The sequence below is a fragment of the Ciona robusta genome, chromosome 13, assembly GCF_009617815.1.
Source record: "Ciona robusta chromosome 13, ASM961781v2".
NCBI classification, from domain to species: domain Eukaryota; kingdom Metazoa; phylum Chordata; class Ascidiacea; order Phlebobranchia; family Cionidae; genus Ciona; species Ciona robusta.
The window spans coordinates 693907-719069 of record NC_143247.1 but is presented as its reverse complement, the minus strand read 5'-3'; the positions used below and the strand labels follow the sequence as shown (position 1 = coordinate 719069).

The 25163-nt window shown below is 38.1% G+C and overlaps 3 protein-coding genes and 1 non-coding gene across 7 annotated transcripts in view; 2 read left to right on the top strand and 2 right to left on the bottom strand.

Moving 5' to 3' along the window:
- The window catches only part of LOC149725597 (reversion-inducing cysteine-rich protein with Kazal motifs-like), a 28033-nt gene extending 15804 nt beyond the window's left edge, over window positions 1–12229 (top strand). For 2 of the 3 annotated variants that reach the window (XM_089891276.1, XM_089891277.1), the window contains 17 exons: window positions 1543–1631; window positions 2169–2347; window positions 2897–3156; window positions 3841–3943; window positions 4568–4691; window positions 4965–5114; window positions 6235–6371; window positions 6598–6741; window positions 7159–7347; window positions 7672–7794; window positions 8097–8268; window positions 8902–9061; window positions 9409–9561; window positions 9877–10012; window positions 10257–10421; window positions 11014–11156; window positions 11442–12229. In XM_089891276.1, the coding sequence (XP_089747402.1) occupies window positions 1543–1631; window positions 2169–2347; window positions 2897–3156; window positions 3841–3943; window positions 4568–4691; window positions 4965–5114; window positions 6235–6371; window positions 6598–6741; window positions 7159–7347; window positions 7672–7794; window positions 8097–8268; window positions 8902–9061; window positions 9409–9561; window positions 9877–10012; window positions 10257–10421; window positions 11014–11156; window positions 11442–11651 (2637 nt within the window). In that variant the 3' untranslated portion in view covers window positions 11652–12229. The remainder of the gene's footprint in view (window positions 1–1542; window positions 1632–2168; window positions 2348–2896; window positions 3157–3840; window positions 3944–4567; window positions 4692–4964; window positions 5115–6234; window positions 6372–6597; window positions 6742–7158; window positions 7348–7671; window positions 7795–8096; window positions 8269–8901; window positions 9062–9408; window positions 9562–9876; window positions 10013–10256; window positions 10422–11013; window positions 11157–11441) is intronic. The other variant, XM_089891278.1, reaches the window with a different exon arrangement.
- Window positions 10660–10731, bottom strand: Trnap-ugg (transfer RNA proline (anticodon UGG)). Its single transcript has one exon. It is a non-coding gene; the product is annotated as a tRNA-Pro (tRNA).
- Window positions 12230–13453: 1224 nt separating the features above from the next.
- LOC149725595 (uncharacterized) overlaps window positions 13454–25163 on the top strand; it is a 32128-nt gene continuing 20418 nt past the window's right edge. Inside the window, exons 1-13 of the mRNA XM_089891273.1 lie at window positions 13454–13659; window positions 14658–14849; window positions 15333–15488; window positions 20412–20509; window positions 20804–20856; window positions 21142–21420; window positions 21554–21607; window positions 21935–22056; window positions 22176–22236; window positions 22703–22870; window positions 23386–23580; window positions 23881–24087; window positions 24651–24861. Coding sequence (XP_089747399.1) covers window positions 13546–13659; window positions 14658–14849; window positions 15333–15488; window positions 20412–20509; window positions 20804–20856; window positions 21142–21420; window positions 21554–21607; window positions 21935–22056; window positions 22176–22236; window positions 22703–22870; window positions 23386–23580; window positions 23881–24087; window positions 24651–24861 — 1910 coding nt within the window. The 5' untranslated portion in view covers window positions 13454–13545. The remainder of the gene's footprint in view (window positions 13660–14657; window positions 14850–15332; window positions 15489–20411; window positions 20510–20803; window positions 20857–21141; window positions 21421–21553; window positions 21608–21934; window positions 22057–22175; window positions 22237–22702; window positions 22871–23385; window positions 23581–23880; window positions 24088–24650; window positions 24862–25163) is intronic.
- Window positions 16475–19447, bottom strand: LOC149725596 (zinc finger BED domain-containing protein 5-like). Of its 2 annotated transcripts, XM_089891284.1 has the most exons (2): window positions 17521–17587; window positions 16475–16954 (listed from the first exon to the last, which is right to left on the bottom strand). In XM_089891284.1, exons 1-2 carry the CDS (start codon window positions 17546–17548, stop codon window positions 16509–16511), a joined length of 474 nt encoding a protein of 157 aa, XP_089747410.1. In that variant the 5' UTR covers window positions 17549–17587; the 3' UTR covers window positions 16475–16508. The 2 variants fall into 2 exon arrangements, with proteins under 2 accessions (XP_089747410.1, XP_089747409.1); XM_089891283.1 differs by having other exon boundaries at window positions 16475–19447.

Sequence of the window (25163 nt, the reverse complement as noted above, 5' to 3'; positions counted from 1 at the left end):
GTTATAAATTGTTAAAAACACGATTAGAAAATTAGGAAACAAAAATCGTTTGATTTTTGATGACGTCACAATAGTGATCCGCCATTTTTAATTTAAAATTAAAGAAGCGACGTCATGTGCACTCATGCATGTAAAACATTGCCACGCTTTGTCGCGCAACACACGTGCTCGTTGTTACGTCATAATAACAAATTGTAACGTCATATTTGGTCATAATAATGTTTGTTAAATGCGAAACACTTGAATTTCAGAAATCTTTAAAATTCGTTTATTTCGTAAAAAAATCTTGCGAACTGTTTAAAATAAAATTTCCGAATCGAATTTTGATCTAAAAAGTCGTGACCTTGATTCATTATTAAACATTTGTGACGTCAACAATAGACGTATCACGTCACAATAGTCATTGTTCGTAAACACGGGATCGAGGAGTCATGGTGCCGGGTTGCATCCCTACCTAAAGTTCCCAGCCGTATTATTTCCATGGGGGTTGTTGGGGGTGGGGGCACCCTGGGTACGGTGGGAATTAATCGTTCGATATTTTATATAAATCCTAAAAAAATATAAAAATATTTTTAACAATAACTGCTTAAACAATTTGTTTAACAAAGGTTTAAAACGTGTATTCACACTTTTTATAAAAAAATCATTTTCATAAAAAAAGTAAATATTTAATGAGTCGTTTTCGCTGTTGGCAATCGGGTATATTGTTATAATGCATTTTCATGTATGGACATATGACGTCACAATCGCCACTGTGTGTCGTTACGCCTCATTGACGTCACCCGTGTAAGGAATATACGTTGTTAATGCTTTGTAGTTACCGTGTGCTGTTTAGTGTCGATATTTCTTTGTTTGTTCCTTTTACACCGAGGCGAGCTACACTGTAGTGTAAACGCCGCTTAAAAGAACAGACAAAGAAATATCTACGCTGACCTGCGCTGAACAACGCTGGGTGTAGATACTTCTTTAGTGTCAACTGACATTCGTTTAATTAAACCTTGGTGACAACTGCGTGGAAGATAAAGTTACGACTCTTCCTGTTTTGGGAATCCGCGTTTAATTCCGTAAATTCCGCTCCCAGTTTCAACGGAAATCAAAATGTATTTTAAACAACTCAAACATATTTATTGCAGTTTGCGGATAACATAAGAGCGACCACTATGTTGGGGATGTAACATGACACGCTCACACGTTTAATTTATTTTCGCTTCGATTAAAAACTTTAAATAAATCACTGGATTTAGCAGCCAAGTTTTTATGTGACATCATTGAAATAGTTTTAACTTTTTTTTACTTGAGTGGTAGCATGTTATAACTACGGTCGTTTTATTGCTAATTATCTTCTCTTCGTTGTTTTAATAAATTTCTTCGCTATCGCGTTCGAAGAGATGAATACGTCACATCCAAATGCAAGCTTACCACGTTGTATGTAACTGATGACGTTGCGAAATTCGTTTATTTACTTATTAAAAAATAGGTATTCTAAATTATTCTAATAAACTGAGTATTCTAAAAGTTTAATTAACTATTATGACGTCACAGGCCCGTTCCAAAGCTGACATCACAAGTCACTGCCGAAGTAACGAGAAGGGGCTTGACGCTTGTATATTCAAACAACTAAGCAGACAACAGTAAGTTATTACTTTACCCTTGCTTTACCAAGCATGTTGTATCGACGTTTTGAGTATTTTTTTAGCATTTAGCAATTTTTCATTGGCGTTTCGTAATGACAGACTATTGGTTAACAAAAACTTGACTTCAAGTTTTTTAATACCGGAGCCGAAAAGGTTTATTTCAATGCAGGCATTGAAAAACCAAGCCTTGATCTGCGTTTCGATTATTTAAGTTATGAATAAATGCAACATATTCGGCCTTAAGGTGGCTGTACACAGTATCCGGCGTGCGAATTCGCCTGCGAAGAAGTATACAAACCCATTACCGAGTTCCGCATGCGGCAGCGAAATCCGGACAAAGCAGACAAAACGGACGGATTCCGGATACTGTGTACAGCCGCATTAACGTGGCAACCAGTTGGTTAGGTTTGACTTTAAACAAAATATGTTTTGACATCACGTGTTACTTATGACATCTAGTGGTGGTTAAGATTAACTGAACCAAACCGTTAGGTGGCGTCTTAAGTTTATAAAATTAAACATTTTCTCCACTAGGTGCTGTGGTCGTCGTAGCAACGCGAGCAGCTTATGTCGTCATCAATGTGATGACGCATTCCGTGCTGAGTCAGGTCCAACTACTGATGACGTAGCACAATTGACGTCACGATGTGGCGTAACAATGGGTTCTTGTTTACGTAATTTTACGATCGAACTTCGGAAGAATTCCAACGAAAGTAAGTTTAATTAATCGGGATAAACGTATGTAACTTATTTATCCTCGCATGGCGGGGCAACGATAGTCGTTATAACACGGGTGTTCTGTTTTATTCACCTCGTGCCAGCTTACATGTTACAGCGTATGTAACTTATTTATTTTCGCATGGCAGGGCAACGACAATCGTTATAACACGGATGTTCTGTTTCATACACCTCGTTCCAGCTTACAAGTTACAGCGTATGTAACTTATTTATCCTCGCATGGCGGGGTAACGATAGTCGTTATAACACGGGTGTTCTGTTTCATACACCTCGTGCTCGCTTACCAGTAACCACGTATGTAACTTATTTATACTCGCATGGCGGGGTAACGATAGTCGTTATGGTGTTCTGTTTCATACACCTTGTGCCAGCTTACATGTTACAGCGTATGTAAGTTTCGTTGATTGTTTTTTGGATGGCTTACGATTTAGACAACCCATAGTGACTGTGCCGGATCAATTGCCTGCATAGTTTTTTTACTTTCAGTATTTTCTAACCGCGTTTTGTCGTCTATGACGTCACAGGCATGCATTGTTGCGACCGCGCGACAAAACCAGGATGTAAGGCGTCGTGTCGTCACATCTTACGCACGGAGACAAGCGACCAAGTGATGGCGGATAAGCTTGACGTTGCATGTGGGCCTGTGATGCCGCACGAACCGATGTGGAAATGTTTCATGCATGATAGCAAGCCGCTAGATGGCGGTACAGGGGGCGTGTTCTTGAGAGAGGTTCAGTGCTGCTCAAGGGCTGTTTCCAAGACTTGCGATCAACTGTGTCAGAAGGTGAGTGGTTTGCGTTGTGCAACACTGCTGGGTACGTTGGGAAATAAAGTTGAAGGTATTTAACAAACACAATTTAAAACAAAACAAACACACTTTACAACAAGAAGAATTGTCAAACGTAAAAATTCTGAAAAAAAACAGAAAAATACAACGTACCAAACTTAATTTAGAACAAACACAATTAAAAACAAACACAATTTTAAACAAACATAATTTTAAACAAACACAATTTAAAACAAACACAATTTTAAACAAACACAATTTAAAACAAACATAATTTTAAACAAACACAATTTAAAACAAACACAATTTTAAACAAACACAATTTAAAACAAACACAATTTTAAACAAACACAATTTTAAACAAACACAATTTTAAACAAACACAATTTTAAACAAACACAATTTTAAACAAACACAATTTTAAACAAACACAATTTTAAACAAACACAATTTTAAACAAACACAATTTTAAACAAACACAATTTAAAGCAAACACAATTTTAAACAAACACAATTTAAAACAAACAGAATTTTAAACAAACACAATTTTAAACAAACACAATTTAAAACAAACACAATTTAAAACAAACACAATTTTAAACAAACACAATTTAAAACAAACACAATTTTAAACAAACACAATTTAAAACAAACAGAATTTTAAACAAACACAATATTCAGATCTACAGTGAGCCTTGGATTGACGTCACGAAATGGGATCAATTTAAATCAACATGCGAATATGGGAGTCGGGAATCGAAGCTCACCCAATGTTTGGCCGAAGGTTAGTTGTGATGCGTGCCACGCTGTAGGACCTCACCCATTAAGAATAGAATGTGCATATACAATGTTGGGGTAATGGGCCAACTCTGGTCTAAATCCGAGGTCCCATGGCGTGCCACGCTGTAGGACCTCACCCATTAAGAATAGAATGTGCATATACAATGTTGGGGTAATGGGCCAACTCTGGTCTAAATCCGAGGTCCCATGGCGTGCCACGCTGTAGGACCTCACCCATTAAGAATAGAATGTGCATATACAATGGTGGGGTAATGGGCCAACTTGGTCTAAATCCCAGGTCCCATTGCGTGCTTCACTGTAGGATCTTCCCATATAGAATATAATGTGCATATACAATGTTAGGGTAATGGGCCAACTCTGGTCTAAATCCCAGGTCCCATGGCATGCCTCACTGTAGGACCTCATCCATATAGAATAGAATGTACATATACAATGTTGGGGTAATGGGCCAACTCTGGTCTAAATCCCAGGTCCCATGACATGTCACACTTATAACCTGACATACAGAAGACATATTTTAGTAATATGATGGCTTTACCTAACCTAAAGTAACCTCGACCTTTAGTTATCTGACATATAGTAGCCTTGACCTCTAACAACCCCACAGTAAGTGAACCGTGTCAGATGGGATGTAGCGGTTTAAGTTTCTGCAGCAACTTTAATAATAGACCAACATCTTTGTTTCGAAGTTGCAACGCATTCAGTGATGAGATCGCTAGTGACGACTTCAGGTAAGAGGTACCGGGTTTAAGGCTCACTGTAGCTGCTATGTGTGCGCCATGTCTGCTAAGTCACTCAAGTTCCCACCCACGAGGATATAAATGACCTAAACAACCAAAAGTCACGTCTGCTTATCCACACACTGCAATAGCTTTAGCAACTCGACTGTGGGCATGGGAGTGGCAACCATGGATAAGTCACTCAAGTTCTTTATGACGTATCAACTGACTTATGACATATATATATATATCAATTATGGCGTATCAACTGACATTATATTACAGATTATGGTCGGACGGCGTCATCCGCACACCGTTTGCTGAGATCCCGGTTCACAACATTAAAACTTGCCAACCAGAACAATGGAAAGCTGTGGCTTGTGCTCTGCAGATTAAACCATGTAGTCGTCGTACTGGAGAGAGCATCATATGCAGGTACATATTACTCGGTGGATTGTTAGGACAGTAACTTGGTGAATAGTAACCTCTTTTACACTGATGGTAGGCCAAGTTACTGTCTGAATACTAAACTCATGATCAGCAGATGTTTCGGACAGTAACTTGGTGGATAGTAACCTTTTTTACACTGATGATGGACCAAGTTACTGTCTGGATACTAAACTCATGATCAGCAGATGTTTCGGACAGTAACTTGGTGGATAGTAACCTCTTTTACACTGATGATGGACCAAGTTACTGTCTAGATACTAAACTCATGATCAGCAGATGTTTCGGACAGTAACTTGGTGGATAGTAACCTCTTTTACACTGATGATGGGCCAAGTTACTGTCTGGATACTAAACTCATGATCAGCAGATGTTTCGGACAGTAACTTGGTGGATAGTAACCTCTTTTACACTAATGGTGGGCCAAGTTACTGTCTAGATACTAAACTCATGATCAGCAGATGTTTCGGACAGTAACTTGGTGGATAGTAACCTCTTTCACACTGATGATAGACCAAGTTACTGTCCGGATACTAAACTCATGATCGGCAGATGTTTCGGACAGTAACTTGGTGGATAGTAACCTCTTTTACACTGATGATGGACCAAGTTACTGTCTGGATACTAAACTCATGATCAGCAGATGTTTCGGACAGTAACTTGGTGGATAGTAACCTCTTTTACACTGATGATGGACCAAGTTACTGTCTAGATACTAAACTCATGATCAGCAGATGTTTCGGACAGTAACTTGGTGGATAGTAACCTCTTTTACACTAATGGTGGGCCAAGTTACTGTCTAGATACTAAACTCATGATCAGCAGATGTTTCGGACAGTAACTTGGTGGATAGTAACCTCTTTTACACTAATGGTGGGCCAAGTTACTGTCTAGATACTAAACTCATGATCAGCAGATGTTTCGGACAGTAACTTGGTGGATAGTAACCTCTTTTACACTGATGGTGGACCAAGTTACTGTCTGGATACTAAACTCATGATCAGCAGATGTTTCGGACAGTAACTTGGTGGATAGTAACCTCTTTTACACTGATGATGGACCAAGTTACACAAACACATATTCAACAAATTTTTTATTTTCTTCTCAGATCTGATTGCTTACAATTATTATACAAATGTGCCGACTTCTCACGATTTCCAGCCAGAATGACGGTAGCGGAGTTATGCGACCTCATGTCCCCTGCCGACCAACAGACAGACTGCATATCTATTTCAACCTACACAAGTGCGTTATGCATGGCTCTACTCTTGTTTTTCCTTGTTTGTTTTCCTTGTTCTTTTTTTTGTGTTTGTTTTTTTTATTTGGTTATTGTTTTGTATTCGTTTCATTGTTCTTTTTTTATACAAAGTCTAAAAAAGTATAAATTACTTGTTTCGTCTTGTTTTTGATTTGTTTAAACACATATCATGTTAATTTTCTGGTTGTTCAAATTATTTTGTTTCTATGTCAGGACCAAGTCACGTGGTGAAGGAAATGACGTCAAACGTCACTCAACCATGTCTTTCCAATCCTTGCCCTGAAGGTGAAGTTTGCGTCATCAATAGATCGCCTTGTGACGTCACAGAGAGTTGTCCCACCTACCACTGTCTACCAGGTTTGTTCTAACGGATGACGCATGACGCAAGCCATTGGAAATCTTTCTTTCTAACGCATCACGCACGACATTATTGACGCATTACATTTAGCTAGTTTTTCAAGCGTCGCCCACAGAGGTCCGTTACTAATAAAGTTGCCATGCGAATATAAATACGATTATAATGGAGTGGGGGAAGATGGGACATCTTTAGCACATAATATCCAAATATTTTGATCGTGTTTTAATTAAACAAGTAAACAACGGTCCATGAGAGTCATGATACGGTTTTATAATTCCTTAAATGATTTTTTTACTCTTAAATGAAACGAGAAATTGGAATGTCCCATCTTCCCCCAACCTGCTGTATTACCTGTTCCTGTTAAAGCAATGCTTATGTTATTATGACCCTACCTTCAATTAACCAACCCCCCTCAGGTTGCCGCATGGGTCACGGGTCAGAGTTCATCGTACCCGTGGGTTCAGTGGTGCGTGTCGAGGACAGGTCACGTGGCGAAGGTTGCTTCCGGTCTTGCACATGCGTCACTTCCGGTGACCTGGTATACTGCGAACCATTGCCTTGTACTGATAAACGACAAAGCTGTAAACTAGCGGGGCAGGTTAAAAGTGAGTGGCTAGTGACGTCGCTGTGACGTAATATTGTGACGTAGTACACCATACTCTACGTTGGATCGTGTCATAACAACGACTTTTATTTCATCGTCTTATTGTTTTCATTAATGTAATCTTCGTTACCGTGACCGAACTTTAAATTTATTTGTTTCTACAAATGTAGTAACAGAATAAATAATTTAAAAAAATTTAAAATTCTCTGCTAAACTGTATTTCCCTGCTAAACTGCAGCCACATTTAAAGTTGTTATTCTTCTACCATTTAAATTATTCGTATAATTCATAATTGTAACGTAACTTTTATTATGACGTCATATAGGTCACGGAACGAGTTTTTACGTCGATTGCAATTTCTGCAGTTGTTTCTCTGGTAACGTGACGTGTACGAAACGTCAGTGCATGACGTCACACAGCACGCTGGAAGACAAACGTCGTTTTACAGGTTTGTGACGTCATAGTTGTAAACATTCGGGCTTGTAACTGTCTCACGAAAGTTATGGTTTCAAGGCTCGTCGCTGCTACCATTGTGGGCGTATGTGTTCTTGGGCAAGACATTTAACGGACATTGCTCCAACCCAGTGGTCACTAATGGGTTGTCCAAGTTGTCAACCATAGATAAAACAACCACCGACAAAGTTACATACGTTGTAATTTGTAAGCGGACACAAGGTGTATGAAACAGAACACCCGTGTTATAACGACTGTCTTTGCCCCGCCATGTTAACCAAGTTCCATCCACTTCAGGTGTTCCATGCAACTGCAAGCCATACTACACACCAGTGTGTGGATCTAATGGAGTTACATATAGAAGCTTATGTGTGGCTAGATGTTTAGGTTTGGCACATCACCAAATTCAACCTGGTGCTTGTTCGCAACTTGACCCATGCATTTCCAACCCATGCCCATCAAGAGAAAGGTGATACATCGTTTGTATTGTAAAGTAGAGCGGGGGAAGATGGGACAGCTTTAGCACACAATATCCTGATTGTATTTTAAACAACCAACAATGGTCCATAGAAATCGTGATGATATGGTTTTATAATTCTTTAAATGTTCTTTATTTACTACCAAAGGAAGCGAGAAATTAAATGAAAAGGTGTCCCATATTTCCCCACCCTACTATATATTATGCACATGTTTTGGCGCTTCAGGTTCAAAGTTTTTATAATACTCGTATAAATGCATCATTTGTATGTAGTATGTATATTAGACTCGTGTTTTGGGATTTTCAAGCAGGAATGTTACAAGTATAAACGTGAAAAACACAAGTATAGTAGGGTGGGGGAAGATGGGACACATTTTCGTTCTATTTTCTCGTCACATTTGTTAGTAAACAAAGATCATTCAAAGAATTATGAAACCGTATCCTCACGAATCCCATAGACCGTTGTTAAATGTTTAAAACACGATCCGGATATTTATTTAAGTATAATGTGCTAACGGTGTCCCGTCTCCCCCCACCCTACTAGCTAATATATATTATTATGGTTTAAACATTTTGTTCAAATATGGATAAATATGAACGCTTCACGATTTATATTTTTTTTAGGTGTATAGCGACACCGCGTGTCTGTCTCACCCGTACAAACCGTTGCCAACAATACGAATGTCTTCCACGTAACAAACAATGTCCAAGGTTGCTCTCTAGCGCCATCTTACCACAGAGTAGAAAAGCTTTCAAACATCGTCGAAGGCAACTTGATTATCAGGTATTGTGACGTCACAAATGTATTAAAATATTAAAAAGTGCTAATAATATAAGTTTAGATAAGTTTATTTTACATCTTTTTTTAAAACTGAAAATAAAACATATAATAATGTATTGTATTTAAACAAACAAAACGTTGTTTTTTATAATATTCTGTCTAAATTGAAAATAAAATGATAAATTTAGTTGTATCAGTTTTGATTATTAAAACAACTTTTTTATGAATTGATTAACAATATAGTTTTATGATAATAATAAACCATGAAAATATAATAAAATTATGCTTGAGTATACTTGTACTGGTTCTAACAATAAATGCAATATTTTAATTACGTCGTTAAACTCCAGGACATTCTGTCGTCATCACATTTCTTTTCAAATTCCGACTATTTGTCGAAGAACAATGCCGTGTGTGACGTCAACAATAAACAGTATGACAACATATGTAAACTTGTGAGGTCACGAAGGTTCAAGAAGATTTCACATAAAGGGAATTGTGACGTAAGTATAATAACTACTTATGACGTAACACATGAAATAGGTTTGTTTATAGTAGGCTAGGGTAAGATGAGTGTTTTTATTTCCCTGTAACGACCTATTTGGTAACAAACAAAGAATATTTACTTGACTAACCATATCTTCACTATTCTAAAATATAGGTTTTAATTGTTATAAACACGGTTATGGAATGTTATGTTCTAACGGTAGATAAATAACATTCATGTTAGTTACAGTTTTGTTAAAATTGTTGTGTTGATACTAAGCTTAGGCTTTAAATGAACCTATGACGTAACAGTCCCTATTATGACGTCACAGGCGGCATGTCCATCGGACGGAAGTCGTCGCGTCTGCGGTCACGACCACGTGACTTACAACAGCTCATGCGTTGCAATGGCGACGGGGATTTTCCCCGATTACGTAGGACCTTGTCGACCAATCAGCTACGGAACAGGTAAGTTGTGTTGATGACGTCATTCGATGATGTCACGGCGCACAGTCGTGTTATCCCATTTAAACAAAACTTTTATTTTTTGAATTTATTTTTGTTTAATTTTTTTTTACAAATTAAATTTTTAATTAAGATCTCTCGTAGCCCTTCTTTCACGCTTAACCCCTATTTCAAGTTTTTTTTAAATTTATTTTTGAACCAATATTTTCCGTTGCTCTTCTTTCACGTTTACTTTACTCCCTTCCAGACGGTGAACTGAGCACATGCGCAGGAGTGAAGTGCGCAGCATTATCCAACCCTGGGTGCAAACCTGTCACCCCACCTGGCTCATGTTGTCCCATATGTGCGGGGTTACTGAGGGTGTTGGTCAGCACACCCCACCTAATGGCCATCCCACAACGTTCATGGAAAGGTAGGTACGGGTTCGAAGCCCGACACTGCTACTATTGTGGTCGTACGTCTTTTAAAGTTGCTGGACCACAGTTATATATTTCTGTTAATATTCTTTGTTTACTACCAAATGGACGATAAAGGAAGAAAAATATAATAAAAATAGAATATAAATATTATACCAGAAAAAGTTATAAAAAAAACATTGAAAAAGGTAATTTTAAAAGGGTTGTAAAAAAGATGTTTAACTTAAAAGTAATGGGCTCGTCCGGGATTTGAACCCGAGACCTCTCGCACCCAAAGCGAGAATCATACCCCTAGACCAACGAGCCACTTGTTAAATTTGAAGTGAAAGTTATCTGAAGTATTGACACATGTATTGTATACTAATACGGGTAATTCGTCCATAGGGTGGGACAACTACACTATTTTAGCTCCGTGTAAAAATGCCCATCATTCCGAATTGAGTTGCACAGAATAACGACTGTCGTTGCCCCGCTATGCGACGATAAATAATAAATGCTTTTATTTATGTGATTGTTGCCATGGCGTCACAAATATAACGTCAAAATTCATTACGTCACAAATTATGACGTCACACCCCTTATTTTCAGGCCCGGTGACCGTGCGCGACATCGTGTGGATATTACGTCGTCATCTTAACGTGCTCGAGTGCGCCACCTATGGCCAACTAACCACGGAGGGTGACTTGGTCATTATGACGTTGTCAACCATCGACAAACCATCATTGTTACAGGTGAACCTCATGTCCGGTGTCGGGCAGTGCTGTGGGAAATTGGTATTTTTACCAGATAAAAATAAAATGTTAATAAAAAGTTAATTAAAAAAGTAAAAGTGTTTTTTGAAAAAACTAGATATATATTTAAGTAGTATATAAAGTTTTAAAACATAGTTAAAATAAAGTAAAAAAATGTTGAAAATCTTATCTTCCCTTTAAGAAAATGAAAAAATAAAGAAAATTAATTAAATTTAAAAATATTTATAAAAAAAACAATTTATTCGATAATTATAAATATTACAGACGAAAGCTTGCTCCAGTGAAGCGGAACGATTGTCACGCTTGATTAACTCCCGTAGCCCTACTTTAACCTCTGACCTCATACTTTCAACTTTGACCGCTGCCACGTGGACGTCGACCGATAAAGACAGCTCATCATCGTATATGACGTCATCATTAATGACGTGGGTGCTCGCGTTGCTCGCGCACTACCTCTGCTGGTACGTCACATGATAATTTCGCGATCGCGACTTTTCTAACCTCTTGGTGGCGATAAAGAGCCAAGCGGTGACGTCACAAGCGCTTTCGAATAAAGCGGAATTATTTTTTGTGACGTCACAGTCAGTTTCGTTCTATTTTCCCTTCACTGTGTCACGTGATCTTTCGTTCCGCTTCATTTCCCTCAGATTATTCCGTCCATTATGACGTTACAAAAAGTTTTGCGATTCGAAACAAGATTGTTTCATTTGGCACGTCATAACTATTACGTCATAATTTCGATTCATTACGTACTTACCGGAACATAGATATCAAGATAGAAATATTATAAAAGTAACAAAAATTATTTTAGAAGTATTTTAATTTCTTCGTTTGTTATTTTATGTGGCAGTTGTACAAGTTTTTATAAAAATAAACAAACAAAGAAATATCTTCGCTGACCTGCGCTGAACAACGCTGGGTGTAGATATTTCTTTGTTTGTTCTTTTTACGCCGAGGCGAGCTACACTGGTTTTATTTCTTTTCTTTGCATTTTTTAGTTTGCGATTTTCTTCGTTCTTTAAATAAACAAAATATTTTCGTTGTTGAAAAAATGCTTTGTTTGAATGAATATTTATCCCCGCGAAAAGCGACAGTCGTTGTAACACGGGTGTTTTGTTTCATACACCTCGTGTCCGATTACAAGTTACCACGTATGTAACCTGTTTATCCTCGCGTGGCGGGACAACGATAGTCGTTAGAACACAGGTGTTTTGTTTCATACACCTCGTGCCGGCTTACGAGTTACCATGTATGTTACTACCACACTTGAACTTGTTAAGTTTAGGTTTACGTTTAGCCTTTTGTGACATGCTTCATTATTTCGGTGAGATGTCTCGCAATAAATATTTACGACAACGAATCTTCTTCGGCGTCTTTATAAACTTAGTTAAAACTTTGTTAAGTTGTCATTATAATTTGTACTTTTATTTGCGGGGAAAAAAGAAATAAATATTTGATTTGCTCTCTTGTTACTATTCAAACTTGAAACGCTTGGTTGATTTTCAAGAAGCGCAAAAATTGAATTTTTTTTTTGCTTTGAATTTGTTTTTTGTTTTCGATTGAAATTTCTAAATAGATTGCGTTCAAAGTGAAGTTTAAAACAACAAATGCGTTCTAAAACGTAAATTAGATATGAGTGCAAGTTTAGTGGAGAATTCTTTTGTACATATTGGACTGGTGGAAAGTGTTAGAGCCTAGAGACTGTTAGTTTATTTAGGGGTTAGTAGTTATTTAGTCGTAAACAAACAAACGTGTAAGGGTTTTTCACCAGCACATGGGTATTGCCTGTTTCTCGTTATTATTACATTAAGAATATTAAATGTCGTAAACTTTAAAATAAATCGGTGAATTTTTTTTAAATGTTTTATTTATTTTTTTTATGTTATAAAGTGCCCAACCAAATTTTATTTGTCCCATGGGCATGGAATTCCTCCCCCACCTTATTTGCCACTAACCCCTAACTACTAACCCCTATTGCCCTATAACCACTAACCCCCTAACCTAGGGGTTAGTGGTTAGCAAATAAGGTGGGGGGGGGAGATTCTTCACCAGCTTTGGTTGTACGGGACAAGCGTTAATGTCAAGCCCTGTATGATAATGTATATACAAATGTATATACAATTTTTTTAAATAATGTTTTATTTTCCTCTAACTTTACTTAAGACAACATATTTGATCTTATTTTGTTTTAAGTTTAAGTTTATATTTCAGCGGGTATCAGGGAGACGTAAGGAACATCCTAAGACCAAAATTTTCACTGGTCACCAGCGGCAGTATTACCCATATTTGATCTTGTTTTGTTTTAAGGTTTAGTTTTGTTCGTTGTTGAATAATGTAGTAAATAATCATTACACCAACAACCACTATAATGTGGTCGGCCAATGATAAAACTTCCGCTTGCAATAATCAAACTGAAGGTGGTTTCCCTAAACAGAGAAGGAAACAATGGGCGGATAATATACCGTATACCCCTCCTAATGCGGTGAGATTATATATTGTTTCTATGTAGGTTAAACTTTTAAATTATCCTGAAATTTGGTCTTACTTCTATTTAATCAAGAGAACCTCCTAATGCCGTGATCTTATTTTTGTTTTGCTTTGTTTATTTTTAAATAAGTTATAAAGCTAACCCGGGGTGGATCAGGGATTCAACACTTGTTCGTCACTTCATACTTAATCTTGCATTTTTTATTTTATTTTTTATATGAACAAATCCTGAGTGATTGGGCAATAACTTTTTGGCTTTGGTTATAAAGGCCCAGACTGCAAAGTATGGCAGGTGCACGCGCAATTTTTTTACAAACTTTTGGTGATGCACGCCACAATTTGTCCCACGCACGCCAATTAATTAAACAAAGTATAAAAATACGTATTAAATTAAGTAAGATTTCTTAACGTGGCTTGAAAATGTACCTGCTTTGCACGCAGATTTTTAATGATAGCACGCGCGCGCAAAATAACCGTCTTGCACACGCGAGATCTCGTCAGGAACTGCCATACTCTGCAGACTGGATAAAGGCAATATAAATTAAAGGCCAACGTTTTGTCTGCCATTTAGTTAGACTTGATAGTGGTTTCACTTAAATAGCAAACCATGATGATGTCTCAATGTATGGCGGATGAAACATCGTTTTTTAGGTGTCTTATCCAAGGACATATACGGCTACATTAAGAATTACAAAACAAACAATTGCCAGAAGATCCCTTACAATTCACCCAAGCAGCGAGACATTATCAGAATTTGCCGTTAAGTGTCTTGTTCAAGGACACGTCTTGTATCGCCTTTTTTCCGACCCCCCCTCCCTTTTTCTGCTTTTCGCTTGATTGTTATTGCTTGTTACGGACACGGTTGCGTTTCATTCCTTGATGAAGTCTCGCCGCATGGCAGACGAAACGTTGGATATACACTAGATTTTAATATACCAGATGACCCGCTAATATATTATTAATTACTAAAACATTAAACCCATCACCCAACAGCCCAGTTCCCCCGAAGTTGAACTTCCCACTCTCGTTCTCACCCACTTTGCAAAGAAACCAATCGTGGATTTCGGAAACGTTCAACTTGGAACAACAGCACACAAGGAACTTCTCGTTCAAAACCCGGAAGATTTTCCAATCCAGCTGAAAATTGAGAAGTTTCCGTATAAGAAGAACTTTGGTATTTCAAAGGTTTGTTGGTGGTGTTAGAGGTTTAATATAAAGTTAATTTCTCACTGAAAAATCATCAATGATAACATAATATATCTATTTCTATTTTGTATGGGTTTGTCAGTGGTTCTGTATGGGTTTATTGTCGGTATGGGTCCTATGTGACTGAAAGGTTTATATTTCAAGTTTTCAAAAGTACGCACATGGTTTGCATTATAAAATACGCTCCCTTGAAAGCTACTTTTAATATTATTTCTTAATTTAATTAATATTTAACTGATTTAACTAAAAATTGAAAACTTAATGAGGTGTCAATTTTATGTTTCTCCTACGTTAGTTAACTTACGTATACTTTGTATATAGCTACCCAACAAAATACTATTTTTACAACGTTTTCCAAGCCTTGCTACTTTATGCTAAAATATATAAATAAAGATTACACCTTTAGGAAAAGTACTAAAAGATACAACACTAAAAATATTTGTCCAAACTTTGATTTCTCAGGAAAGGATTGTCGTCGAGGGGTTGTCATCTTACAAGTTATTGTTGTCATGGCAACCTAGTGAGGAGGGGGGTTGTAGGGGTTTGCTGCAAGTCAATTGTGACGGGATATTTCGGCTCGTCGTTGTTTTGCTGGGGAAAGCTACAGAAGTTAATAAGGTGAGATGACTGTGCATGGCTTGCCTGTAGTGCTGCACCTCATACATTAGTTTATGTCATGATGATCATTATAACAAACACATATATCTTGTTAATAACAAGTTACAGTAATATCTGGTGCCACAAATTAGTAACAGACAAAAATCAAGGCCAACCAATTGCCAATTACAGACAACCAAGGTCAACCAAATGCATAACATAAGAGATATAGTTCACCTAATCCGCATTATCAGTCGCTTATCCAAATAAAATTCTGACTAACAGCTGGTTTTAAGGAGTGGCTTTCAATAGCATAAAACAAATTTGGTAATAAACCAGTTTTACTCCACGCTTTTAAATGAACCACCCATAGGCGGATCTAGGATTATTCTGACGGGGGTGTTCGCAAGGAAATGTTTAACTAATAGTTGCAAAGCGCCGTATTAATATGTGCGTAAATCAACCCGTAAGTTTTAATTTACCACTTGCATTTGCCCGCGGTAGAAATATTAATCTATGCTACGCGTAATAAAGTCATTATTTACGCAGGATTTACTCAGACAAGCAGAATGTTTGTTACGTCATAGTAGGGATTCACACGTTGATTATTTACGTCATAATACCGACTTTCGTATTCAAATTTTGCCGCACAGGAACTTTTAACTAACTATAACCAAACGTTCGTTGTTTCACGTTCATATTAATTGCCACAATATTTTGTTACATCACTTATAGTTACAACACCGGTTAGGCCAGTGTTTCCCAACCTTTTTCACCCCGCGTACCATTTCGAGGTTTTATGCTGTGCTCGCGTACCACCTACATAAGTTACGCGCGCTGAAGGCGGTCAAAAAATTCCCCCACCTTTTATGACGTCATAATCGCGTATTTGACCTATGCGAGGTGTAATAACAAATTCTATTAAACTAGGTAGCATCAGCCAGGGTTGATGGGATGCATGGAATTGTTTTTTAACCACCAGTCACAAGAAGAACAACATAATGAAATAACAACAAAGAACAAAAGTCAATTTATTTAATTTTAATGCGATGGCTGCATTTGTTTATTTTCCACTAGCTGGTCGATGCGTGGCATACATTTGCTCACAGCGCATCGAAAGTCATGCATGGGCGCAAAAAGTCGGTTTCGTTTCTTCGACTTGATAGTCATCAGGGATGAAAATCCTTGCTCGCACTCCCACGTTGAAGGGAAAATTAGCAGCTGGGGAATAGCGTGAGAAGCTAGCGTCGAGTACGAGGAGGCCATGCTAAGCCAGAAGTTTATTGGAGAACAATCTTTGTGTTTCGTCTTTGCTGTCTGGTCAGCCTGGATATCTATGAGCTCCTCTTGCTCCCCAGTCCCGACAGGCAGGTCGGCTGGATCAACAGAGAATGGATCGGTCATGTAGGCACAACATGTCACATCCGGAAAGTAATGCCTCAACTCAGCATTGAGCAGTGAGAGGTGATCAATGATTTCATGGGAAACTTCATCATTGGGAGCGCTGTCAAGGGTTGTCAAGAATTTAAACATTCCGTATTGCTTGCTCTCCACGTTCTTCTTCCAGAGGTCCAACTTCAGGACAAACGCTCCCAGTTTTGAAATAAACTCTGCGACAGTGCAGTTTGGTCCTTGAAATGACAGGTTTAAGTGGTTGATGGCTTCGAAAATGTCTGACAAGTAAGCCAATCTTATGATAAATTCCTCGTCCTCCAGATATTTTCGAAAATCGTGATCCTTCTCCCTTAAAAATACAAGTAGTTCATTCCTCAATTGAAAAAGACGCTTTGTTACATTCCCCCTGGAGAGCCAGCGCACCTCTGTGTGATAGACAAGGCAAGTGTGATCAGAGCCGAGATCTTCACAAATCAGCTTAAACAGCCGGCTATTTAGAGCTGACGTTTTGACAAAATTTACCATTTTGATAATTCGGTTCAAGCACGATAACAACTTCGGTGGGAGCACCTTAGCGCTAAGGGCGAATCTGTGTATGAAACAGTGAACACCGGTGACGTTTGGTGACATAGCTTTCACATGGGCTTGAAACCCAGACTTTCGACCAAGCATAGACGGAGCCCCATCTGTCGTGCATCCGATTAGTTTTCCCCAATCCAGTTCATTCAGCTTGAAGAAATTGTCTAAAACGTTGAAAACATCCTTTCCTTTTGTTGTACTGCACATCTCTTGGCTCAGCAATAATTCAGTTTTCACAGCATTGTTCTGCGTGAATCGGATGTAGACAAGTAGTTGACAGCAGTTGGTAACGTCTGTCGATTCGTCAACTTGTATTGCAAACCCAAATTTTGAGGCTCTTACTCCCGCAATCACTTGGTCGGTAATGTCAATTGACATTTCCTCGATACGGCGCTTTACAGTGTTGTTAGAGAGGGACACACTCTCTAACTTTGCCACAGACTCCTCTCCCATCACACGTCTGACCAAAATCTTTGCCGCTGGCATTATAAGAGACTCTGCGATGGTATGAGCCTTCATGCTTTTAGCCACCAGAAGAGCGACTTCATACGATGCTTTGACAATCTCTGCCCCCTTCTGGTGGAATAGGCCAGTTTTGTCCAAGCGCTGCCGCTTCACGTTCTCCGCAAGTCGCTGGAAGTAGCTCTGATCTTTGTTCTTCTTATCAGCATGGTTCGTTCCAAGATGACGTTGGAGCAGGCTGGGTTTCATGGACGCATTGGAAAGGGTCTTCATGCAGACCACACATTGCGGAAGAACTTCTTCTCTGTGTTCGATTGAGATGAAACCATATTTTAAATACTCTGGATTATATTTTCGCTTGGACATGATATAAAATTTAGCCCGACTTATACTAATCTAATGAGACAAAATAGAAGTAGTGCTAGGGGTGTTCAAATTGAACTATGGTATCTGACTCCTCATAATGACCGTTAGCCGGTCATTATGACCGTTAGCGTCTTCAACAGTTGCTGGTCAAATAACAGTCCAACAACACTAATATCAGTAGGCCTAGCATACATTCTATTCCCGAAAGAATCTTAAGCAAAAACTGCCTTGACTTAATCGTACTAAACACGCATGATTAACTTAGCTGACCCTATGCTTTTCTGCCAGTACCAAACCTTCCTTAAACAAACACCCACGTTAGGCTAACTCACTGCGTGTTCCAAGTCCAACCTAGACATTCTATGACGTCACAGTGGTGAGAGAAAAAAGAAAAATCTTCAAAAAACTCAAAATCAATCCCACCTGAACTAAGAACTCCCTTTGGTCTAATAAAACACAGAATGTACTCGCGTACCACCTGGAAGACTGTCGCGTACCACTAGTGGTACGCGTACCACAGGTTGGGAACCACTGGGTTAGGCAGACTTAAAACATAATACGATACGCATATTTCTGAAAAGCCTGTTACTTTTTTTTGCTTACGCGAGTTTGGTTTACTCTCTCTATTACTGCATGAGAATTCAGTTAAAAAAACAATATTACTGCGATACTGCTAAACAGACAATGTTTTATCCCTGCATTGCATTCTAAACGATTTAGGCCGTAAAAATCAACTTAAATCTGTTCCAGAAGCATTGCTTCTTTATATTTACGATGTTTTCCTCAGCCAAGCAGTGTATTTGTTACGAAATAGTAAGGATTCACACGTGTATTCATTGCATCATAATAACGATTGTTTGACCTGGCAATTGATTACGACATAATAGCAATTCACACGTCGATTGTTTGCGTCATAATAGGGACTCACACGTTCATTATTTAGCTTGCAGGTGCTTAAAACATGTTGAATGTATGCTTTTTCACGTTTGCCATTAAGTAAAGGAATGTCTCGTTTACGATGAATACTTTCTACGAACGTAAACGCAACAAGCATGTGAATTAAATGTGTGTTTAGATAAAGCTTAGTGGCCACTGGCCAGACCGATTTCGCCACCATAGATTCAAGCTTTTATTTTGGTTATAACAGCAGGTAATCGCAGATTTACCGTTCCTGTAGTGGTAATCCTTTAGCTGGTGGTCACTGGCCACCTAAAATTTTGGTTTTAAAATGTTCCTTAGGTCTCACTGATGCCTGCTGTCTAATTTTTTTAAAAAAACTCGTGCTTTCGTGTCGAAAATTAACATTGAAAATGCGCGAAATCGAGCTGCGTTACCGTATTTTCCACACGAGCCGTCATGAATTAAACAAAGGTAAGATTATTACATCGTAGAATGCGTATTGTTACGTTTAATTTCTACGTTACAGATAACGTAATTTGTTAGGGGTTAGTGGTTGGGAGTTAGGGCATGGGGTTAAGGTTTTCACTAGCATAAAACAGTGCGAAAAAACAAGGCTATAACGTCCCGTAACGTGCGTAATATAACACTGTTGTGACGTAACATACTGCAATTGTGACGTAATAAATCGTTAACCTTACGCATGTCAGACGAATTACGGTGACAAGGCATGTTTTCGCGCATTTTCAAAGTTAATTTTCGACACGAACGCCCGACTTTTTCGCAAAAAAAATTAGAGAGCAGGTATGAGTGAGGCCTATAGAACATTTTGAAACCAAAATTTCAGGTGGCCACCAGCTAAAGGATTACCTCCTGTAGTTTGGCTCGCCAGACGAGTGATCTTTTCGTTAGCATGTAGATATGCATACGATAATATAGATAACGATTGCAACAAGTTGCGCAATCAGTAACAAAGATTTAAGCTGTATTGTAGTTGATTTTGAGTCACGGAATGTTGATTTTAATTAACTACAAACGATCGTTCCTTTGACGCGCGCCGTTTTTCGTTTAGAGCTACGTAACGAAAATATGTATAAAATATCTGAGGGGGGTGTTCAAACACCAAACACCCCCCTCTAGATCCGCCACTGGAACCACCCCTTATCCTCTATTATGAATGAACCACCATTTGCTGCCCAACCAAATGTTGGCCTTTATGTTGCAAACCATTGTATTTCACCGCAGGTTCGAAGACGGAAGTTTTCGAGATGGAAATCGTTGAAACCCTCAACACCCATTGTTGTTGCGCCACCTGTGGACAACAATGTACAAGATGATGAAATGTGAGTGTTGTGTTATTGTTAACTATGCGTTGTTCAAGGCTTGATGCTGCCACCATTGTGAGCGTATGTGTCCTTGGGCAAGACACTTCACGGCAATTGCTCCATCCCAGTGGTCACTAATGGGTTGTCAAAATTATCAACCATACAGAAACAATCACCCACAAAGTTACATACGTGGTAACTGGTAAGCAGGCACGAGGTGCATGAAGCAGAACACCCGTGTTATAACGACTGTCGTTTTAAGAATAAAGAACTTATTCATTGATAAAATGTTTTTTTTTTCGATTATTTTAGAGATAAAGAGAATCTTCTGCAACCACTAGATGACAGTATTGAGTTCCAACCCAGTAAGTTTAACTTTTAAAATAATAAATAATAATATTATAAAACTGAAATAAAATAAATTGATAGGCTTTTTTCCTAATTTACTGTCTGGTTGTTAAATTCTTTTTAATAATTTTAACAATGTCACCCCAGATTTTACCCTGCTGTTAGGTGTCTATACAAACAAGCAGAGCCAAAGTATATTGCATTCACCACATTAATCAATGAGGTTTCCTATGTTTGACAACTATGGATGTAACTGTATTTTAACAATGTCACCCCAGCTTTGATTATATTTAAACCTCCAGGAGATAAAAGATTGAGTTGGTTATTTGAGGATCAACCTCACAGCGGACGATCGACGTATATATTACCCCAGCCCCAACACTTAAGGGAACCAGAGATCACCCACATGGTGGAACCAGAGATCACCCACGCGGTGGAACCAGAGATCACCCACGCGGTGGAACCAGGGATCACCCACGCGGTGGAACCAGGGATCACCCACACGGTGGAACCAGAGATCACCCACTCGGCGGCAGACATGAGCCTGCTTGACGAATTTCGCGCAAAAGTTTTAGCAAACGGTACGAAATCTTTTTTATTAACTTTTAAAAAGTTTAGTTTTTATTATAAAGTTTTCTTGGATTTGGATTAAACTCTTGCTTTTAATATTCACGAACCTTATTCTTAATGTCAAATAATGGTGTTTTTATCCAGAGGAAAACATTGAAGTAAAACAAGAGGTGATGAATATAAGTGACTGCAGCACAGGTGGGTTGTGGGTTTGTTAATGAGTGAAAGTGTGGCATACATGTCACCATAATTTAATGTCTTTCATAACACTCAAATTTAAATTGAATTAACTAAACAGAACACCCGTGTAACTCGTAAGCGGCAGTGCGGCACGAGGTGTATAAAACAGAACATCTGTGTTATAACGACTGTTGTTTCCCCGCCATGCGAGGATAAATAAGTTACATACGTGGTAACTAGTAAGCGGGCACGAGGTGTATGAAACAAAACACTCGAGTTATACAACTGTCGTTTTCGGGCCATGTGAGGATAATTAAGTTACAATTATTCGTTCTTTTATTTCAGCAACTTTTGTGATGAACAAAGAATCTTCTCCGAAACAAACGTTGGCAAAAAGTCCGTTGAAAGAAAAACCAACGAGAAAACCACTCAAGCGGAAATCCTCGGTTTCCTACAAACCTAATAAGGTAATGGGTAGATAAATGAACACCAGCGTTGTTTAGCGCAGGTCAGCGTAGATATTTCTTTGTAAAATACCCCACAGTATATTCCAAACTCAGTAGGTAATCAACATTTATGTTCCCAGAGCCCAAAACAAGAGAAACGGAGAATCATCATCACCCCAAAGAGGATTGTTTCCAAGAGAGGTATTGTGATGTCATAATGGTCACTGTCTTAACAATGGTGTAATTATTTTTACTTTAATCATAATTTAATTGATGGAAGGTTGAAGCTAAAAATTGTCACAAAGCTTCACTAAAGTAAGACATTAGCTTTGTTGAGCTTCCCTGCTTAGTCAAGCTCTTAGTTAATTTCTGATGTGTTTTATTATCCAAACTGTTGGCCACATTACCTTTTAGTATAGTAGCTGGAAAAAGGCATTTATTTAAGATATTTTTCATTCCTTTTGATTTTAAATCTAAACTATTCATAAATCTGCCTTTATGGTTTATGACTTGAATGACTGAGAACCTGTGAAAGTTAAATCATACTTGTACATGGTATGTGGTCTGTATGTTCGGGTAATTACCCAAACAAATCTGTTCCATGTTCCGGTTCCTCTAGCACGAACCTCACCCATGTTTGATTATGACATCATAAACAACATTACAGGGACAAAATCTCCCAAAATTTCGGCCGCACGAAAATCTTTTTCAACCAAAACTTCGTTGAATAAACCACGTCGTAGTCTTCAAGTAGGGGATCTCCCAGTGAGGAAACCACCTAACACAAGACGTTCAGTGTCGGCTTTGCCACCTAAGAAAAAGAAACCAATTAAAGGTATTTTCAAACACGAATCCATGAGATAAATTTCTTTTCTCCGTTTTTTTGGAACAGATAAGATTTTTTGTTGCATTGTTATAAGTTACTTCGTCTAGACTGGACACGCAAACTCCAGCTTAAAAATAATGCTTTTTAACTATCGTGAGGACTAAGAACGTGAGCGGACACGTGAACATTTTCTAACAGAGTGTTTCTTTATTCTCAATCTTACTATGGCACAAATAATCAGAAACATTATCTTGGTAAAAAGATAAATTCACTCCGTGTGTACACATAGTGTATTGATGTATACAAGCAATAGACTGCTGGTTGTACAATTTATAAGTCGTACTAGTGGTTGGTTGCGTAGCCAGGGGGTTTCGATGGACACAAGCCCCCCCCTTTATAAAAATAAAATTCAAATAAGACTACTAAAATTTTATATTTTTTTGTGCTTTTCTTTATTTTCTTTTTGTGGCTGCTCCACCGATATCAGTATTTACCCAACAATAGCCATCTTAACATCAACCCAGGTGTCCCGTTATCCACGCTCACCCTCAGTACCCCCCACCCCACCAACCATGATGTACCTCCATACCGCCACCCGATGGTTTACGCCACACAGAATCGATTCTACGACCCTCGTTGGAAAGATAAACAAGAACACGCCCTCGTGTGTTGGCTTAACTATGTTCTTACACCGGATGAATTTAAATCCATCGATTCAGGTGAGTTTGTTGATTTTATTCTATATGGGTGAGGTATTACACAATACCCAAGGTGCTTCATTTAGTCCAGAGTTGGTCCATTATCTCTAATTCCCTAACAATTTTTAATTTTAGATAAAAAAAAATGCAAAATTTTTATTAAATTTTTTTTAAAGGGAAACAGTCTCAGAATTTTTAAACAAATTATAAAAACCGTAAAATATATAAAAAAATAAAATTAATAAAATCTTGGAATCAACTAAAATTATCAGGATTTATTAGAAAAAATTAAGTTAAAAAAAGAACTGTTTTCAATTCCAGAGAAACCGGCCTCCACCCCTGCAATAACAAAGGAGGTCGCTTCGCTACGAACGTACCGAGTGACGATGAAACTTAACCAACTTCGTTTAAATATTTGCCGATTATTCTCTTGCGATGACGTGACATCAGTGATCCTTCGATTGGAAGAAGAAGTTGATACGATGAGGATCAGTGTGCGAGAGGACCGGCATATGAGGAAGGACGTTGGTGGGTTCGCGGGAAATTTATGTTTGATTTTAAACGTTTACCTGCTGCTGTACATCCAATATTTTTGGCCAAAATATTGGATTTTGTTTCATTTTATTTATTCTTGAACACCTGATTAAAAATAAAAATAAAAATATATATATATAAGCTAAAACTATATTTTTTTACATCTATCTAATTTTTTGGGCCAAAAATATTTTGAATATATAAGAGGTAATTTTTTAAGACATGTTTAATATATGTTGTTGTAAGTTTAAAATTAGTTTTAATTATCTGCAAACATTTAAAGCGTTTACTTGTTCCTGTACATCTAATATTTTTGCCAAAAAATTTTAAGATTGGGGGGTCGAAGTTTTATGCAACAGGTTTTTGAATTATTGGAGCTCAAACTTTTTAAAGATGCATTCTTTTAAACCAATTGTCATATTTACTGTAAGTGAAGCACCCAAAATAATGGGGGACTTTGAATATTTAATTAATTTTCAACTTTATTCATCTTTAACCCCCCCTGGCTGCTCCACTGAGACATGATTAACCACAATACTTTAACACCGCCCCCACAGGCAGCAAACAGAAGTTGTTAAAGTTATTGCTTCAATACAACCCATTATGGCTGCGCATCGGACTCGAAGCAACATTCGGCGAAATGTTACCGATATATTCAAGTGATCAAACTAAACAACTTCAACACTTCATCTCACATCGATTGTTGGGGAACGATGAGATAGCGCACAAGTACGCTCACCCTACTGTCCCACATTTATATAAAGATGGGTAGGTGCAAAGTTGCTTTGTTTGTTAATATTCCGGGTCCTTATTCACTTGGCAGGCTGCTACTGTCTAGGCACATTTCCCCAACATTGTATATGAACATTCCATTCTATAAGGGTGAGGTCCTACAGTGAGGCATGTTATGGGGCCTGGGATGTAGGTCTATTACCCCAACACCCAGGGTGCTACCATCTAGACCCCACTGAGGCAGTTTATAGACACTCAATAATAGAGATTCTATTCTATAAGGGTGAGGTCTTCAGTGAGGCACACCTGAGACCTGGGATGTAGGTATAATACCCTAA

Bases quoted from the DNA above. Each gene is read 5' to 3' on its own strand.
- LOC149725596 (XM_089891283.1), bottom strand. From the start codon at position 18,269: ATGTCCAAGCGAAAATATAATCCAGAGTATTTAAAATATGGTTTCATC.